Genomic DNA, 14,248 nt, shown 5'->3' with positions numbered 1-14,248 from the left:
AACACAAGAAGAGAAACCTAGTAGTTGCAATCTGTTCTCTGTGTGGATCACTCTTGGAGGCTGGACAATTGGATAGCTGTGGGTGGCGAATCAATATTGCTGAGACGAAAAGAATAACAAAGAAATTTGCAGATTTGGAAAAGATACAATTTTTTCACAATTTCTATCTAAACACAAAAAGATTCCTGGTAGGAATCGAAATCTATTTTAATTTTTCGCTGCACATGTTAAGTAGATTCCTAACAGCAATATCGATGCATGATGCAATCAATATTGATAACTGTTCCCTGGTAGTTGCATGAAGGTTCATGTAGCCTCACATGCTCCAAGTCGAGTATTTTAATACTAATCTTCCTCGAGCCCCTTCATATATTACCCTACTTTATGTTTTGTACTTACATTAAGGACAATGTAACCTTATGTAGAGTCGACTTTGTGAGTCAAATGTGTGCTTGTTTATTATTGCTTTACATTTTATAGAATTTTGGAAAAAAAAAATGAAACTTTTTGAAAGAAATTGGAAATTCTGAAAAAAATTCACAAGACATGCTTGTAACTTGCTGGATAACATCACCTTATTTATGCTCGAAATTTATTTGACTTATGATACGTGATATAATGGTTCTGTTTGAGTTTGTTTTTGTATCATGCTTATCTATGTAAGATCATATTATTGAGCACATAGTCACTTTTAGTTATCATTATTTAGTTTTGAAAATATTGCATAATACATGTAGCAATGACAAAAGGGCAACTTACAAAAATGCCCTTAAAATTAGAGGTATTTTGAAAAATCATATGAAAAATTGTTAGGAAGTAAAAAATACTGTGTAAAATGAAAAAAGTGACACAATGTCACTTTTTTATAAAAATTGTCACTTTTTTTTTTAAACTCAAAAAAAGTGACATGAACGCTAAAAAAGTGAGAAACACCAAAATAGAAACATCCATTTGGACAGCACCACTAATCACATTTTTAACATAATCAGCATATCTATGACAATTCACGTGAGCGTAGTGGCAGTTCTTAACATAATCAACATGTGGATTGTTAATGTCCTAATTATGTTAGGAACATATAACATATTATGTCACTTTTTTATTTTCTTCAAAAAGTGACAAATATTTAAAAAAGTGACAAAAACTTAAAAGGTGACAAAAAAACTCAAAAAAGTGACACAATGTCACTATTAAAAGTTTAGTGTCACTTTTTTTTTATATTAAAAATGACATACAATATCACTTTTATTTTAAAAAAAAATGATGCTTGCCACTGAAAATGTGATAAAAATTTCAAGAAGTTGACTTTAAAAAAAGTAACGAACAATAAAAAAAAAGTGACAAATTTAAAAAAGTGACGAACACTAAAAAAGTGTCGAATTTAAAAAAGAGATAGAAATCAAGAAGATGACAAACATTAAAAAGGTGACGAAAATTCAAAAAGTGACACAATTTTAAAAAAAAGTTACACGGATTAAAAAATGACAAACACTCGAAAAGTAACAAAATTCAAAAAAAGTGACAAACTCAAAAAAATGTCAAATATTTAAAAAAAGTGACACAAATTAAAAAAAAAATTACAAACCGCAATCCACAATTTTCGATATAGACAAATTATCTAATAAGTTCACAGCTAATGAACAAATTAAAAATTTTTGAACTAACAACTTGGACAATATGATCATAATCCAAAATTTAAATGCAACCAAGTTTACAGTAAGCTCACAAGTCACAACTAATAAAAATTGATGACTAAACTAAGATGTAAATGTCAAACAATCTTATAAACGCTCATCACTGTTAATTGAATAATATTTTTTGCGGTCTTCAAATCATAACATATCCTACAGTTTGCATATTGACCGAACAGTTTACCAAACTCGGACAACATTTTGAGTACTCGAAAATCACTGTGATATGAGAAACATTGTTCTTCTGGGGCACCGCATCAAAAAAGCTGCATGCTAATTCTATCTTCCTGCAATCTAGATACCCACAGATCATAGCATTCCAGGAAGCAAAACTACTCCCTGGCATCTGTCGAAACAATGCATATCCCTGCTCCATATTCCTACCCATTGTATAACTAGAAACCATTACATTCCAAGATATCACATCCTTCTCTGGCATTTCATCAAACACACTTTGAGCAATTGCTAAAGTTATGATCTGGATAGAAATTTAGCTTTTACCTTTTAGCAAATTGATAAAAGGAGTATATATATTGCTAAACAAATTGAATAGTTGAGAATTTAGAATGTGTTTCTGGACAGAGAAAGACAGAGATGTAGAGAGAGACGAGGTGCTCCAAAGGGGATGGTGTATTGATGAAACCATTGCATTCCAAGATATCACCTCCTTCTCTGGCATTTCGTCGAACACACTCTGAGCCATTGCTAAATCTCCTCGATTTAATTCCAAAAACAATGTTCTTTCCTTCAATTCCATCGAACGCCCGCATGCAATGTCCATATGACCCATTTTCGAGTAAAAGTCCTCCAGAGCAGTCTGAACAAACAACATTACAAAAACCATATTTGTATACAAAAAACAACATTACAAAAACATAATCAAGTGCTAAGTGCTTCAGGTGCTCGTGCAACATACTTTCCAAATTCCACCGAGGACCACATCGCAACAGCCATTGCAGACGATAGTGCGGCAGCATTTGCCTAGAAGGGTGAGACACTTCACGAGTACAGTTGGTGTAGCGAGCGGGCTCTCGATTGGGAATCTAGTGGTGGAATCGATTTGAGTTGTGAATGACTGTGGCAATGCTACTCTCCTCATTCACGCAGGCTTCAGGAGTTTGGAGGTTTGGGGGAGGTTATAACGTAATAATTACGTTGTTGAATGATTTTATTAATTAAATAGGGTATTAATCAAATTAGTAATTTTTTTAGGGCATTGGGCCTAATTTGCCCATGACAAAAATACTCATCAAACTTGATACTTGTGGGCCCCGCTCCTAATAGAGTGGGGATTACCCGCTTAATCGGGTAATCACCTTGGGTATGGGCCGAGGAATTTTGTCCCGAGGCCGGTACGGGTAACAAGGGCCCCATCGTCGCCCGTTTATTTTTAAAGAATTTAATACTTTAAAATGGAAAAACTCCATGAAATTTCATTAAGTCGAATAGAAGATGGCAACTAATATTATTTAAGAAATATGATAAATAATAAAAACATTAATTTATCAAATATATTCCAATAATTTGACTTTTAAAAATAAATAAATTAACTAAAAATTTTAATAACTATATTATTTTTTCACTTGAATGAATGAGGACAATAAAATGAATTATCAAAAAATATTAAAAAAAAAAAATTAAACAGGTATATAAAAGGGGCAACCGCCCCACCCCGTTCTGCCTTGCCTTAAACGGGTAATGGGGCGGGTACAGGGTCCCTGATCTAGCCCCATTTCCAACCCTATTACGATAGATCTTTGAGTTGGTATAAACACTCTTAAATTAGTAGAACGAGATATATCAATCACTCAGTCAATATTTGTGAGTAGTTTGGGGTGGTTGAATTGATAGAAGTGATTAGTTGATTTCATGTTGATACCATGTGTAAATTGTAAGCAATGTCAGCCAACACCGGTAGTAGGATCAGGAGCTGGAAGGAGTAATTTTGACTAAATCAGATTTGATCATATGTTAGGGGTATGATTTCAATTACTCGTCCCAGTATAGGATATTGCATTGTTCGTGACAAGACGGAGAAAAAGTGACATAGTTACATGAGCCAAAACTATAGTCTACAGATTCCAACAAGGACACTACATGCACATCTCAGAAAGAAAAATAGGAAAGAATGCAAGTTCAAAAAAGGGGATAAAAGCATGTTGATGAAATAAAATATGCATATACGCTGATTAAGTCTTAAACACTATATTAGGAGATCTAGCTTATTCTATTGAGCACAATATTTTTTTTTTCTCTTTAAATAATGAATATATTTTCAAAAGTTGTGTTAGGCCAGGCCTGGCCAGTATGCCCTTTTTTATTAAATGAATACCTTTTTAAAAATAGAATACAGATTAAAAAAAAAAAAAAAATTTGTATCACTACTATATAAAAAAGGGAATGAGAATGTACTGTAGTTAGAAACAACGAATTCTTCCATTCTATCACATTGTAGCAAATTTTTTTCCGTTCTAGGAGCGTAAACGACGTCGTGTTGTCTTCAATCATTTCTCCATTTTCACATCTCACTTCACTGCAACCATCACCTCAACTATCATATTTCTCCATTTTCACACATCACTTCACTTCATCCACACAGTCGATGCAATAACTTTTCATTTCTTTTTTGCCTTCCTTCTTCGTTCCTTTTCTTTGGCGACTCCGGTACCTTTTTTTCTTATTTGGATTTTAGTGATTACAAGTGTTTCAATTTATGAAGTTTAATGGATTTTTTTGAACCCCCTTTTGTATTTTTATTTTGGGTCTATTTTTTTGCGACTTTCTATTACTTGATTGTAGAAATTCGTTGAAATTATAAGCGATATTTTGGTTCTTTTTTATTGAAATACTGGGTGGGTGCTTTGGATTCTTGTAATCACATTACGTTTGAAGAATCCCATGATTTTTGGTGATGAATGTGGGTGTTCAGAAATTTGGTTATTTGGAGATTTTCTGAGGTGGGTCTGAGACTTTTGTTGTTTATTTTGTGAATTAGGTTTTTTGCTTAAACATGTTTCTTGATGAAACAAAAGTACATGTATGTTCACGACTTGTCTTCATTTGTATGGGAGGTGAACTAGAATATAGGTGCTAAACATGACATATGACCTACTATATACCCAGTCTGTTTTGAATCTCTGAAATATTCACTCATTACCTTAATGTTTGAGATGAAATTATTTTCCAAAAATGGAAAAAAATCTTATGGAAAAAAATCAAGATAATGATTAAAATCAAGAGTTATAATCTTAATGATTATTCTCATACAAACAAAATTCAAGTTTGATTTAAATTCATTGAGATATAACCAAAACGAAACTTACCAAAAAGTGGAAACAACGCATAAACGAAGAAACTTGCCCAAAATTGGTCTTATGACAGCAGCAAAGTTGCTGATTTTTGTTCATTAGCACATTTCTAATCAAATTTGACTAAAATTTCATAAAAAATGGACAACCTCAAAATTTCTCCAAAAATCAGGAAATTGAAATTCTTAGCTTAAAGAAAGGAGAAAAAAGAAAAAAATTCAAGCAGCACTAAGAGGTATAGTGCCTTTCCGCTCCACGTTGCGCAGAGACTATGTTTCCAAGTCTCCGTGTAGCACGGAGAGGAGGGGCCTCATATGGCAACGACTGTTCATCAAATATCTTTGCGAAGTATAAAAATGGGAACCCATCTTTCTACTGTTGTTTCTCTCAAACCCGACATACTTTTTCCTCTCCTCTCTTTCGAAGTATATAGAATCCCCAGAAGCCACAGAAAACCCTTGACAAAATTTCCCATAAGTCTTGATTATAGCTGAGAAATTCAAATTCCCAGAACATAATTTGTCTCTTCTCGTGTATTGTTGGTCCATGATTCCATTTTGCTACTCTTAATCGTTTGATTTTCAGTTCTGTGAATACTTTGCAAAAGCTGGAAACAGTTCCACATGATGTGGAAACTGAAGCGGAAAATTTAACTCAAACTCGACCTTGGTGAGTAGCAACCTCAAGTTTTCTTTGTGCCTTGAGTGGCATAGGATAAGCAGATTTTGTAACCCTTTGCTGTGTAGTGTGTGTGTGAGTACTAGCAAAACCCTTGCATTTTTTTCTTAGGCACGTTGGCATCCTTTTTCTTTAAGGGGTGGGGGAGATTGAAATGGGTGGTGTGCATTTTAGCAGTTGCCATCAGAGGAGGAAAGCTCTCATAATCGTTGAAGAAACGGGAAAGCTCCCGGATCCTTCTCCGTCATAGAGTTCTAGCTTTGTTAGAGCATCACATCTTAGGCAATTGTGTAGGTTCCTCTACAAGAATTGATGCCACTCTCACTGCATATTGTATTTTCGGTGGTGTTAGATTATTAGCTCTTAGCATGATTTTTGGATGTAAAATTCATTAATCTTTGTCCTTAATTACGAATTTTTGTTTTGTATATTTTGTTTATAAGTCCCCTTAATTCTTCTTCTTTTCCCTGTCTTGCAATTTTATTCAGCTGGAGAATTTCTTGACAGTCATCTCACTATGTATTTTTGTTTTATTATGAAATTGAGGAACTCCTGAAACTTTTCACAAGAAAGATCAGCGTCCTTTTTAATCTACAGAAAATTATTACACAAGAATATTTAGTTAAAATTTTAATTTTTTAGAATGATAAGTAATCAGTGCTTGCTCAAACTCTTACCTCTAATGCATTTTTCACCTCCGGTATCAAGCTAACATGCTCGATTGCCATGTTAAAATTCATAACCTACAGGATTCGTGTAAAATTAAACAAGATGTGTATATTGATGTGTCAAAAAAAAAAAAAAAAAGTAATTTCTGCAAAAATAAGAAGCATATATTAGGCCATGCTCCGCATAATTCTTAGCATCTGCCTAAAGAAATAACGTAGAATTGTTTTCATTTGATTTGTACACGAAGCCATCCGGGCTACTTTTCATCATCAGAAAATTTGATATTATAAACAATAACTTTACATAATCTTTCTCCAATTTCCTCGTCAGACATAGCAAGATTCTTTGTTAGAATACTTGAATTCTTCCTCTGCCCAATATTGAAGTTCATATGCTAATTCAGTTAGATCGTCATCCGACACAGTAGGGATTTGAAGTATAAGGGTTTTGACCTCTGTAACATAATTCTTGATCGTGTCTTTACGCTTCAACTCCCTTAATTTCATTCTTGTATTTTAAACAAGATGATTGGGGTAGAATAATTTCATAAAAGCATCTCAAGTCCGATCTGGACTAACATTTGCTCAGTGAGCTTTTGTGCTGCAAGCGTTGAAGAAGAGGTTTGGGGGTTTCTAGAGGAAGCTGGAGACTTGGGATTGCAGAGTGTGGAAGGCTTCTCAAAGCCCGGCCGCCTGGTATGGTGGCTGCGGCGGCGGCTGTGAGGTGGATTCACTGGCGACTGTTTAGGTTTCCACCTATTCATATTGAAAGGTGTGTCCTCCGATGGATTTTAAAAATCTTTAAATTTAGATGTCTTTGATTAAGATTTTAATGAATTCATTAAAATTTAGGTGTCCCATCTTAACGAAATCCAATGAAATCCTTTAAAATTTAGTTATCCATAACTAGTGAATTTATAAAGATTTTAGTAATAGAGGAATTTTAAAAGATTTGGATAAAACACATACAAACAAATCTTTTGAAATTTCATTAGAGTTTATAATATCTTTTAAAATCATAGTCGAGGATTCTCCTGTAGTTTTTTCAGGGTTATGAAATTAGGTTTTATACTTTTTCACATCATGGTTTGGTAAGGATTAAGGTACGTGTAAGCCCAAAACATAAATAAGTTATTCTAAAAGATCTTAACTGAATGAGACTGTATTATACTAGGAGTGTTTCTAAGGTAATTTACCAAATAAATCAACTTTCCCTTTGAGATTTGATTGTATGCTACATAAGCAAAACCCTAATTCCGTCATCTCTTTTAATCTTCTATAAATTCAGAAAACCTAAAATTCCACCCATATTTCATTGGTTAATCATAATCATGGGGCTTCTATCTTGGTTCAACAAAAGAAAGGAAAAGAATGGAAAAGAAGATGATTCCAAAGGCCAAAAAAAGAATGAAAAACCAGTAGATGGTTCCAAAGGTGAGGCAGAAGCTAAACCGAGCGCATATGTGGATGCCATGTCCTTCGGTTCGGCCGCTTCTTCCGAAGCTAAGGCAACTCTGGTTGGGTACTGTCCAGTGTCTATAACTAGAGAGATTGAGCCTTGTACTTGGGCAGTTCACCCGTCTGAAGATCCAGTAGCTCCTCAGTTTTTTATAGTCTTTTGAATAAGAGTATATTTTATTAGGTCTAAAAGTTACTTTTTTACCAAGTAAGTGAAGACATGGCACATTATTTTCCCTTTCTTACATAAAAGTAATTAGTTTTATCTGATTTCATTTTTCTACTTATGATGCATCATATTCATTGTGTACTGTTCTAGCATTGGATCCCTTATGCACCGAACAATTAGGGTTTTCATTATAGTAATTGCGTGAATTCTTTTTTCCTTAAGATTCATGTGTTTTTTAATGGATGGATAAATGATGTGAATTTCATGCAAAAGTATGGTATGCTGTATCCTTTGATCTTGTCCAGTTTTTAAATTATTAAAAAAAAATAAAAATTCTTGGTTTGTAAGTATGTTATATTGGAGAAATTTATTTTCAAAACTTTTACCAATATAAAACTCTAGGCTCGTATGATGAGTAAAATTCTTTTAGATACGGAGATGACTAGACAACCTCTCTACTAGATCGTCCTAGCAGAGCGATTAAAAGCGTCTTGTAGCGAATTCCTTTGAGGTAGTAAGTGCTCTAATTGAGTGAGCCTTGGACCATAAATGATGAGAGTAGCTTAATCATAAATGATTAAGCTATAAAAAGTTATAGCAACTCGATTACTATGTGCTATGTTTTTATTGTTATTGTTGTTGATGTTTTCTTCTCTCCTTACGTTTTTCATCTTCTCTTTTTCTTATTTTGCACTGTTAGCTCGCTCAAAATCAAGTCTCTTAATTACGTGAAATCAATACAAGGGATAAATTGGGAATGGGGAGTGGGTAAGGTCACCATAGAAGACAGAGTCACAATGGAGAGGTCGGCGAACCACTGTGTGCAAGGGTAATGATGGTTGGTGCATGGTTGAAGGAGGGTGGCTGATATACCATGAAAGGTTCCACGAAATCACGGTGACACAATTCGGGTTAGATGATTTGTGGTCAATTTTCAAACTAAATTCTTCGGTAAAATGATTTGGGGAGGATTTTTTTAAACCAAATTCAATTTCCAAACCAAATTATTTCTTGCAATTTGATTTGATTCGTCTCACAATTTTTGAAAGAGTAATGGTATACAAAGTGAGTGACTATCGTAGTCATTCTATATGACATATATTTAATCACTTATTTTAATTTTTAAATCAATAGTACTCACCATGATTAAGGGATTAAGACCCCCTTTGAGTCACATTCATGGAAAAAATGCATTCTTAAACAATGATTTGACATCATTTTAACTACACATTCTTTAATGAAATAATATTACACCACAAATCTAAAACTTTTCATTATTTTTTAATTCCACATTTTCCATCAATACACCATTCAAAAATACATTTTTATAAAAATAATGTGATTCAAACAATGGCTAAATATATGTCACATATGATGACTTTGATACTCGCTCCCGTTATTCATGCTTGTGCTCATGTCCACAATAAAAAGGGAAAAAAAAAATCGACATTCCCAACTTAACATACTTTAAAATTAGCCCACACCTCCTTTTCTTTCCATCTAACCCATCTTGTCCTTTTTCGTATCCACATTTTCACTTTACCATTGAAATTAGAGGTACATTTGACATAACTTTTGTTCTAGCTTTCTGTAGAAGAGTATTTGGAGGAAGTTATCTAAGTTTTGTTTAAAAACTAATTTTTTAAAAAAATTATTTCTAAAATACTTTTATAGGAAGTCACATTTGATCAAACTTCTACTAAAAATTCTTCCAACTATATGAAGCACTTTAATAATATTAGTCAAATGAATCCAAAAAATAATTTTTGAATCTCAAAAGCTTCTTTTAATTTTTTAAAGGGAAAAAAACCATATTTACCTCACTTAGAAAAAAAAAAAAAAAAAGCCTATTCTCTAAATACTATCACTCCTATTAACAACATTTAAAGACAACCCCCAATATTACACTTCATTAGTTGAATCCCCGAAAATTCAGCTAATTCAAATAATTCAATGAAAAGGGTCTTGAGAAGAATGGTGAAGATGGTTTGAGAGATTTCCTCAGACTGAATTCCTTTCTTTTTCTCTGTAATCTTTCTTTGCAGATTTTGATGTCAATAGCTGAGCAGTTTAGGGAATCTTATTTGACATACATCACGCATCCCGTGCTCTTGATAGTAGTTTGTGAAAACACTGATTTCAAATTCTTTGAATCTGTTTCAATCTGAATGCTTAGAAGTGTTTTCTTCCAGCATTTATGTCCCCTTGTAAAGTCCGTTAAAATTAATTACCTTGGAAATTGGATAGACGAGGTGGCAAATTATCTTGAATTATTTTTAACATGATCTAATTGATGTTGATTCATAGTTAGAAATTATGAAATACAACATCGAACTGGGGTCACGCATATTCGAATAACAAAGTTAAAAACGAAAGATGAGTCTATTTCATGACTATAATAATTATCCACCCCCCCCTCCGATGTTTACACGTAGCACGTGATATTTGGTGGAACATATGGATGGAACACATAATTGAAACACAAATAGATGAAACATACACAACGAACATTTATACAGTGAAAACATCTCTACACAACATGTAATATTTCATTGTGGTTTGATGTAGGAACTTCTGGTTAGGGTTTATATATGAACTATGGAGCCCTAATCACTGCAAAATGGGGATCTAAAAGATCAAATTCTTGAATGATACTATGGGTTACGGTGTTTGTTGTAAATTTGTAAAGGATTAATCTTTGGGTTGTTCTCTAGATTTCTTGGTTGGAGGAAGATTTGGCATTCACAAAGTTGGAGAGGGTAAGAATTGAGGATTTTGGTGTTTGTCAAAAGTATAGGAAGGGCATGTTTGCCGAGTAAATTTAGTTTCCATGGATGTTGGGTTGTTTTTTGCATTTCAGCTTTAGTTAGATTTTATAGTAATTAAGGAGTTAAAAGTATTGTGTGAATATTTTTCAAATTCTACGTAGTGGGTGCAATTTCCTCTTTTTAAAAAGTAATGTCAAACGGGTCCTAAATACATCATTAGCTTTTGAATATACAGTACATTTGGCTAATAATAATGATGATCTAATAATATTTAATCCATATATAGGTTAATTTCCATTCGCATTAACAGTACTTTCACTCTAGTGTTAACTGTATTTTAATTTTGTTCAACCGAATAATTACACTTTAATTTAATTTGAATTGAGCTAATTATGTCCAATTCAGTAAATGATTGTTAGCTCATGTGGTCGTTAGTTCCTAATGTGGAATTAATGCTACCTTGGTTAAAATAAAAAAATCACTTCACTGATTTCAGTCAATTCAAGTGACGATATTTGAAAATTAGATTAAAATATAGTTATTCGAAAAAATAAGATTGAAATATATTTATCTGATTGAAGCTCGAGGAAAACATTTACAACATATCTAATTTACACCATACATGTTAAAAAAAAAAAAAAATTAGAAAAGATCGTTACTAAGTAAAGGGTAATGTACTTATAATAATAATAATAATAATAATAATAATAATAATAATAATAATAATAATAATAATAATATTGGAATAATAGTGAGAACTATTGTTAGTCGCCCTACATAGCATATATATAACAGTTTGTTATTTGATACATTAGTGTGAGAGTTTTTTATTGTCTCGTATGAAATATTAAATCACCATTAATAGCCTTACTCAAACCTTATGTTAAATGTCAGGAGGGTGAATGAAAACACAAGATATTCAAGTCAGTATCTTGAAGACACAATTTAGAAAGAGAGAAAAAAATGAAAGAAAATGAAATTGGTAACGTAATTTATTTATTTATTTAATTTTTTGTTGACTCAAAATTTGAACCATGAGTCTCATCTGTTAAAATTGCTTTCATTTATCATAATTCAAGGTCAAGTTGAAGGAGCGGCGATTGGGCAATTTTGGAAGAATTAAGGTTTTTCAATTGTGTAAAGCTGGAAATTTGTTGATCGTTTTGGAAAATTTTATAAATTTTGTTGCCGATATACTGTTTTCTTACTTTTTTTTCCTGGGGATTTAATTTATTGGATAATTGGCACAAAACGTCCTTACCTTTCATGTCTATTGTGTAAAACGTCTATACCTTTCATTTTTTTGACACTTTTGTCCATATTTCCACCTTTCTTGGCACTGAATGTCATTTTCACCAATTTTGGACAATTTCACCTTCCATTCAAATAAAACAAAAAGAAAAGAAAGGAAACAATAAATAACTAATTGCAACCACAACCCCAAATTTTTTAAAAATTACCGCCTGTTCTGATCCCAGCCTCCCCACCCTTAGGGTCTATTGTGGGTTCGACCCAACTGCTGAGAGTCTCCATTTGGACAGCCTCTTTGGTATAATAGTGCTTTCTTGTTTCCTCCGATGTGGGCATAAGGTTGTTGCTCTTGTCGGTGGTGCAACAGATCGGGTTGGTGATCCCTTCAACAAAAGCATCGAGTGGCCTGAGCTCGACCTTCTCGCTTTGGAGCGGAACTTTTCTGGGATTTCGACTACTATTAGCCGGATCTGGGTCGGAATCACGGAGCTAAGTATTTTACTAGTTCGAATAATTACGACTGGTGGAAGGATGTTAAGCTTCTAGATTTTCTCAAGGAGGTAGGTAGATTTGCGAGGATGGGTGTGATGATGTCGAAAGAGAGCGTACGGAAGAGGCTCGAAACAGAGTAGGGAATGAGTTACACCGAGTTCACTTACCAGTTATTGCAGGGGTATGATTTCCTTCATCTTTTTCGAGACGAAGATGTTAATGTTCAAATTGGAGGTGTTGATCAATGGGGCAATATTACTGCAAGAGTGGACCTTATGCGTCGAATTTGACAGGCAGAAAGAGCCTACGGACTCACATACCCTCTTCTCCTCAAGAGTGATGGGACCAAATTTGGCAAATCAGATGATGGTCTTGTCTCCTTACCAGTTTCTACCAGTATTTGTTCTCTGTCCCTGAATCAGACGTCGTGAGGTTTCTTAAAATTCTTACTTTTTTGAGTATGGAGGAAATTGTCAAGATTGAAAGGGAAACGCAGAGGCCAAGCTATGTCCCCAACACTGCTCAGTGTAGGTTGCCTTGGTGCCGAAAATTGGGTTCCATGGTTGTTGGCACCTATGTTGAAATTTTTGTATATATTTGTGACTGATTTGTAATTTTTTGAAAATTGGGGGGCTGTGGTTGCAATTAGTTGTTTGTTGTTTTATTTCTTTTCTTTTTATTTTATTTGAATGGGGGGTAAAATTGTCTAAAATTGGTGAAAAGGACGTTCGGCACCAAGAAAGGTGGAAATAGGGACAAAAATGCCATAAAATGAAAAGTAGGGACATTTTGTGCCAATTACCTTATTTATTATTTTACATTAACTTATAGAAAATAATTAGAATTTCGAGTGCAAATGCTATTACAAGGTTCGATTAATACAGTTAGGCTTGATTTCGTATCATTATTTATATGTAATTACATGGCTTCTCCAACTAACTCAAAATGTTCAACTTGCTAATAATAGTTGAAGATAAAATATAAGTATATGAATTATACATTACATGAAAGCAAGCAACTGTCTTGAGTTTTATTCTTTGTCACTTGAGCATCAAAATTTCGACATTAAAGCACCAATGAAAAATTGAAATCAACCAACACATGAGGAAGTCCGAACCAGCTTACGCGCTCCTCGACTAATCCCACAGGGACTTGAAGAGGAAGTATTCACACTTGAAGCTCAAGTAGTCACATACAGGAAAGAAGTTTCATTAGTACTGATAAGTGCGTTTTTGTGCACTTATTTAATGCACAAACATGACTAAATTACGAGCAAAATATTTGAATTGTGGCTTAAATTCGTTCAATTCTTGAATTGTAGGGTTTTTTGATGGATTTGATGGAATTCACGAGAAAAAGAAGCAAAAAGGACCAAAACAAATCAACGTGATAATTCAGGGTCCAAAGTGCAAATATCCAAAAGATAAGCCAAATGAGCAATCAAAAGATTTCTAATGCCAAGTACTAATTGGAGATCAATATGAGATGATGGAACAAAAGAGTCGAAGAAAAGAGGTCAAGAAATAAGAAGATTGAATTTGGGGACTAAAATGACGCAAAAAGAAAATTTCCACCATGCGACCGCATGGAATATAATCATTCTGCCACACAACCACCATCCGAGATTTAAATCTAGGCAATTGACTCTACCATGCGACCGCATGGATTAATACTATGCGGCCGCATGGTAAAAATCTATGTCGCGAATCTGCAGTTTCCCTTTTTCATTATAATTCTTTTGAAACTCGATTGGGAAGCGATATAA

At 33.5% G+C, this 14,248-nt stretch overlaps 1 protein-coding gene and 1 pseudogene across 1 annotated transcript; one reads left to right on the top strand and one right to left on the bottom strand.

Annotated features, from left to right (window-relative positions):
• Nucleotides 1-1,827: 1,827 nt before the first annotated feature.
• Nucleotides 1,828-2,790, bottom strand: LOC111391618 (pentatricopeptide repeat-containing protein At2g35030, mitochondrial-like). Its single transcript, XM_023016866.1, has 3 exons — nt 2,608-2,790; nt 2,356-2,508; nt 1,828-2,169 (listed from the first exon to the last, which is right to left on the bottom strand). Exons 1-3 carry the CDS (start codon nt 2,788-2,790, stop codon nt 1,828-1,830), a joined length of 678 nt encoding a protein of 225 aa, XP_022872634.1.
• A 4,886-nt stretch (nt 2,791-7,676) lies between these two features.
• LOC111391617 lies at nt 7,677-13,106 on the top strand (annotated as a pseudogene).
• The last annotated feature ends 1,142 nt before the right edge of the window (nt 13,107-14,248 follow it).

This window comes from Olea europaea, unplaced genomic scaffold (genome assembly GCF_002742605.1).
Source record: "Olea europaea var. sylvestris unplaced genomic scaffold, O_europaea_v1 scaffold809, whole genome shotgun sequence".
In the NCBI taxonomy this organism is placed as follows: Eukaryota; Viridiplantae; Streptophyta; class Magnoliopsida; order Lamiales; family Oleaceae; genus Olea; species Olea europaea.
Note: the sequence above shows the minus strand (reverse complement) of the source record. Positions and strands in the feature narration are given on the sequence as shown.